Source organism: Vigna umbellata, chromosome 3 (assembly GCF_029865625.1).
Source record: "Vigna umbellata cultivar VRB3 chromosome 3, Vumbellata_1.0, whole genome shotgun sequence".
NCBI lineage: Eukaryota > Viridiplantae > Streptophyta > Magnoliopsida > Fabales > Fabaceae > Vigna > Vigna umbellata.
The window spans coordinates 15,712,525-15,718,524 of NC_142167.1; the positions used below are offsets into that span (position 1 = coordinate 15,712,525).

The 6,000-nt window shown below is 34.9% G+C and overlaps 1 protein-coding gene across 1 annotated transcript; it reads left to right on the plus strand.

Moving 5' to 3' along the window:
- The first annotated feature begins 1,817 nt into the window (after positions 1-1,817).
- Positions 1,818-5,387, plus strand: LOC124826919 (putative CoA ligase CCL7). The gene is made up of 7 exons (XM_047299885.2): positions 1,818-2,536; positions 2,693-3,228; positions 3,362-3,551; positions 3,776-3,921; positions 4,184-4,251; positions 4,347-4,449; positions 4,919-5,387. The coding sequence occupies exons 1-7, from the start codon at positions 2,038-2,040 to the stop codon at positions 5,030-5,032; spliced, it is 1,656 nt and encodes a 551-aa protein (XP_047155841.1). The 5' UTR covers positions 1,818-2,037; the 3' UTR covers positions 5,033-5,387.
- Positions 5,388-6,000: the final 613 nt, after the last annotated feature.

Sequence of the window (6,000 nt, forward strand, 5' to 3'; positions counted from 1 at the left end):
AAAGTTGATCAACCACTCCTTATGACAGGTCATGTGATTCAAACATCCAGAATCTAGATACCAAGATTCAATCTAAGAGCTAGAACTTTTTGCAGTGATAGTTACCATTAAGGTTTATGGTTCAGAGTCTGAATCTTCTTGTGCCATATGAGCCTCCTTGTCCTGATACTTCTTTTGATTTCCCTTGTTATCATAACACTCATATGAGTAATGTCCAAACTTGTGACAATTAAAACACTCAACACTTCTTTTATCTTTCTTTTTTTTATTCTTCTTTAATCTACCCTTTCCCCCCACTGAATCAGACCCGTCATCTTGATAATCTTTAGTTCTGTCAGCCTTCCAATTTCCCTTTGCTCGTTTCTCTTTCTACTTCTTTTGTTTCTTTCTTTCATCATTCTTGACACGATGTACTCTCAAGGCTTGCTCGTCATTCTTGACAGGAATTTTGTCAACCAACCTCATCTCGTGCTTCCAAAGAACTTTGAAATTCTTCAATCTTCATCTTTTTCAAATCTTTTGATTCTTCTATAGCCACCACTATATAGTTGAATTTCTGCAGCAGAGATCTCATGGTCTTTTCAATTATCATAAGATCAGTAATAGATTTTCCACATCCCTTCATCTGATTCGTGATTGTGAGTATTTTGTTGAAATATTCACTTATTCTATCAGTATCTTCCATTTGTAGTAACTCATACTGCCTTCTCAGGGTTTAAAGTTTCACTTTCTTGACTTTTTCATTTCTCGCATGACTTTGCACGAGAATATTCCAAGCTTCTTTAGTTGTGATTGCATTTTGAATCTTCTCAAAATGTGCATCATCAACATATTGATGAATTATCAACAACACTTTGTTATCTTTCTTTCTGGCCACAACCTTCTGAGCACCCGAAGCAAGCTCTTGACAGTCCCCTTCAACAACATCACTCACATCTTGATACTTGAATAGTACCCGTATATACTCTATCTATTTCAATTTTTCTTCGTAAGAACTAGAAGATTTGCTGATGAAATATCACTGCGAGGCATCCTCTAACCACTTAAACTTGATCAAGAAGTGAAATCTTGACAATCTTCTTCACGCTTCAACCACTCTGCCTAACCACCAATCTGAGACGTGGGGATTTCTGAAGCACGGACCTAGCAACCTAGGCTCTGGATACAAGTTCTATTGGAAATAGAAGAAGACTGAAAAGAAACTTGTGTACTGTATTATTGAAATAGCAGAATGGAAGCTATTATATACAATGTATATGACAGATATAAAACTGTTATAAAACTAGCTGTCTTGACTTATACATTCACTAATATAAATCAATTAATTATGATTGTATTTAATACTTTTTTTATGTACTTAATATCTTTTGAACTATCACTGAGTTTAGTATAAAATAAAAGTATATTCTATAGATATCATTAGAGTGATTTTAGTACCACGAGAGACTTTAAAGACCGAAAAAAGTGAACTATAATGAATACGGAAATTTGGAAGAGCAGACATGATGGTTTTCTAACTTTGAAACAGATTTTCATTTATGATGATGTAACACATGTAAGGATTTACAAATTTTTTTATAAAATTAGTAAAAAGATTAAAAATATACTGATTAGGATTGATATGATTGAAATGTATGGTTTTACCCAGTCCATATTCTCCAATGCACAGAAAGCAACCCATTAGTATTTGTAAAGTGAGAGAATTGCCAAATGCATTTGAAGAGAAGAAAAATAGAAATTCAAATACCTTAAAATTGCATGCAATGTATCTGAATAAGCAAAGATACATTGCACAACCTCTGACTGGGTCTGGTTTAACAAAAAAAAAAAAAAAAGTCATCTTATTAATACATCAGTATATCACAATCATCTTCCTCTTGTGAAACTACTAAAAAGACAATTGATGTCTTATTATCATCTCCCACCTAATCCACAATATCCGTGGAAGAAACCGCTTCCTGTTCTTCTTCCCTTGTTCATCTGAGAGTATAAATTTACAAAAGATAACACCCATTTTCGTTCATCTATCATATTATAATGGTTAACTCTGAAATGAATAGATCCGGGTACGGTGGTGACGGAATATACCGGTCTCTGAGGCCTTCTTTGGTTCTTCCACGGAACACCAACCTTTCACTCGTTTCGTTTCTCTTCCAGAGCGTTTCTTCTTTTCCGTCCAAAACCGCTCTCGTAGATGCTAACTCTTCTCAAACCCTCTCTTTCGCACAGCTCAAAGCCCGAGTAGCAAGGCTCGCCCATGGTTTCCTCAAATTGGGAATAAAGAAAAACGACGTCGTCCTTCTCCTTGCTCCCAACTCTATCCACTACCCCGTCTGCTTCCTCGCGGCCACAGCCATCGGAGCCATTGTCTCCACAGCCAACCCCATTTACACCGTCCACGAACTCTCGAACCAAGTCAAAGATTCCAATCCCAAACTGTTGATCACAGTTCCTGAACTATGGGACAAAGCAAAGAAACTCAACCTCCCTGCCGTCATTCTCAGCACCAACAACAACCATCAGGACCCAACTAAAGGTAAGACTCTCAAGCCTTCATTTTACGGTTCATCCCGAACAATATTGTTTGCTTATGTAGTTTTGTGTTTTTCTTTTTTTTAAATTGTTTAAATTAATAGTGATATTAAAGTATGCCATTTGTTTCTAAATTCACACACTATTGGATCACTTGCAGACGTGTCACCGAAAATCTGGACTCTCCATGGGCTAATGGAGATGGCAGGGCCGGTGACGGAGCTGCCGGAGAGTGAGATTAAGCAGGGGGACACGGCGGCGCTGCTGTACTCCTCCGGGACCACGGGGCTGAGCAAAGGCGTTGTCCTGACACATGGGAACTTCATCGCGGCCGCTGTGATGATTAGCGTGGACGACGACCTGGCTGGGGAGGTAGACGACGTGTTCCTCTGTGTTTTGCCGATGTTCCACGTGTTTGGGCTGACGGTGGTGACGTACACAGCTCTGCGACGAGGGAGTGCAGTGGTGACTATGGAGAAGTTTGAGTTGGAGGCGTTTTTAAAGGCCATTGAGAAGCACAGAGTGACGAAGTTGTGGTTAGTGCCTCCTATTCTGCTTGCTATGGCGAAACAACAGAGTGTGGTTCGGAACTACAATCTCTCTTCATTGAAGCGTATAGGTTCTGGTGCTGCTCCTCTGGGGAAAGAGTTGATGGAAGAATGTGGCAAGCATTTCCCTCATGTAGTTGTTTGTCAGGTAACATATATAATGTTATCTGACAATCTGTTATCTTGATTCATCCACTTTCTTATCTATTTTACTTTCATCACTTTTTTCTTGTGTTTTTGCATATGTTTCATAGTACTATTTGTTTTTGTGGTGTTTTCAGGGCTACGGCATGACAGAAACTTGTGGCATTGTTTCTGTGGAGAATCCAAGAGCAGGGATTCGTCATACTGGGTCAACAGGAATGCTGGCTTCGGGAGTGGAAGCTCAAATAGTGAGTGTGGAAAAACAAAAGCCTCTCCCTCCTAAACAGTTGGGGGAAATATGGGTGCGAGGTCCGAACATGATGAAAGGTAGAGGCATACCAGAATGCTTTATTCTGATACAAGTCTGCAACTTTTTATTCTGACTTCCTCATTGAAGACTGTAATTCAGATTCCTCCTTCTCTCTGATGTTTTCTTCTGGGATGGATATGGAGGATTGCCATATTTATACTTTGTATGGAGTTTGACATCAATGTGTTGTGTAGCTTTTTCCTATACAAAAACTCAGTACGAGGATTACTCAAATTTTCAGGTTATCACAACAATCCACAGGCCACAAGATTGACCATAGATGAAAAGGGCTGGGTGCACACAGGAGATCTTGGATATTTTGATGAAGATGGACACCTTTATGTGGTCGACCGTATCAAAGAACTGATCAAGTACAAAGGTTTTCAGGTATGTAGTGCAAATACCATGCCAGTAATGAAAGTGATTTTTTTCTTCTTGCATGATTATATATCTGAAATCTTAACCAAATCCTTGTGGGTCTAATGGGGGTGTTGAAGAACATCAAACAGATGTTCCATGCCCAAAGTGGTTAATGTGTTAATTGTAAAAATTTCAGTTCATAATAACGCATGTGCTACTCTGTTTGTTGGACAATATCATAATCCTTCTGCTTATTTCAGAACTAAGCTATTTTTCTCCTTGTAACTAGGTTGCACCAGCTGAACTTGAAGGCCTTCTCATTTCTCATCCTGAAATATTAGACGCTGTTGTTGTACCGTAAGTGTACCATATAAATGTTCTATAGTGTGATTTTTGTGATCATATGTTATCAATTGTTAGGAACTCACACTTGAGTAACTTCCTTTGAATAGATATCCCGATGATGAGGCCGGTGAGGTTCCAATTGCCTATGTTGTTCGCTCACCCAATAGTTCAGTGACTGAAGAAGAAATTAAGAAGTTCATTGCCGATCAGGTACAGAAAGATAAAAAAAAAAAAAAGGTTGATTTTTTACTGTCACTCATAAAACAAATAGATTATCTTGCCAAGATACAACTAGAGTTCACTTAAATGAAAATATAGTAAATTTTTGTCAAGAGAAAGAAAAAGGAAGTTCTTGCTTTCATCAAAATTGCTTCTTTCATCCTTTTGTTCTGTGTTTGAACTGTCTGTTACAGAAGACTCATTCTGCAGATAAGAACAAGCTCCAAAATTACAGGGTTGTTTAATCATATAAGTAAATGTTGGAAATTTCGACTAACAATAAAACTAATTTATAATATATAAGCAGATCCAAATCTTATTTTAAAAACCAGTTATGTAAAAATAATGTTTGTGTGTTAAAGTTTTTGTATATCACACTTTTTATTGTTTTAACTGTTTGTTCAATTAATCACATTTGAATGTTTGCTCTGTCTGGATATATTTTTATACGTATTTACAGGTTGCACCTTTCAAAAAATTGAGAAGGGTGTCATTCATCAGTAGTGTGCCAAAGACATCTTCAGGAAAAATTCTTAGAAGAGAGATTGCTGCAAAAGCTCGATCCAAAATTTAGTGCATTACAAGGGTCAATTCAATATCTGAGATAGAGTGAAAAGTCTAAGTGCATAGAATTTATTAGATGTGCCAAATCAAGTTTAAGATTAAAACCACACAAGAATTCCTACATAATAGCTTTTATTGGCACATAAATTGTTGTAAATTTTACAGTAAACATGTACTCCATTTAACCAAAGAAAAACAAGAAAGTGAATTTGGTGTTGTCTACTAAATTTATCTCTTTTAAGAGTTAGAAAAATTTATTAGTTTATTGGTATAAATTTTCAGGTGGGTATTCTAAGAGTCTATAAATTTAATATTTTTATCCATTTGTAATTTTATATCACAATTTATAAACTCTTTATAGACTATGTCTTCATGAATTATTTTTCTCACAAATTATTCATCTCTAGTTTGAACTTAAGTTCTTTATAAGCTTAATGCACTAATTTTTTTTTAAGTAATAATTAGTCAATATTTTAAAAATTCATGAGTATAATTATTGTTTTAAATTTTTCTAGTCAAGGTTTAGTGAGACGAAGTAGACTCATTTGATCATCTCTAATAAATACAACAAACATAACAAACTATAAAAAAAATTATATAATGATTGAATTTTGAATTGAAAACAACTAATTGTTATTAAAAAATATTATAAATATGTATAAATATTATTATTATTTCAAGTTTTTATATTTAAATTTGACTTCAAATTTTGAATTTAAATTTAAAATAATAATAGTAATTTTGATAATTACTACACAATTTATATATTTAATTTAAAAACTATTACATTAAGCAAATTACCACAAAGTTATTTTATTATAATAATTTAAAAACTTATCTAAATGTTTGGATCGGGAAATTGAATGTTTGAAATATAATGCATGCACTTAATTGGATACTTTTTTAAAAAAAAAAAATCATCATAGTTTAAATAAAATAAATTATACTTTGGAGTCATTGTAAACTAATAATATACAT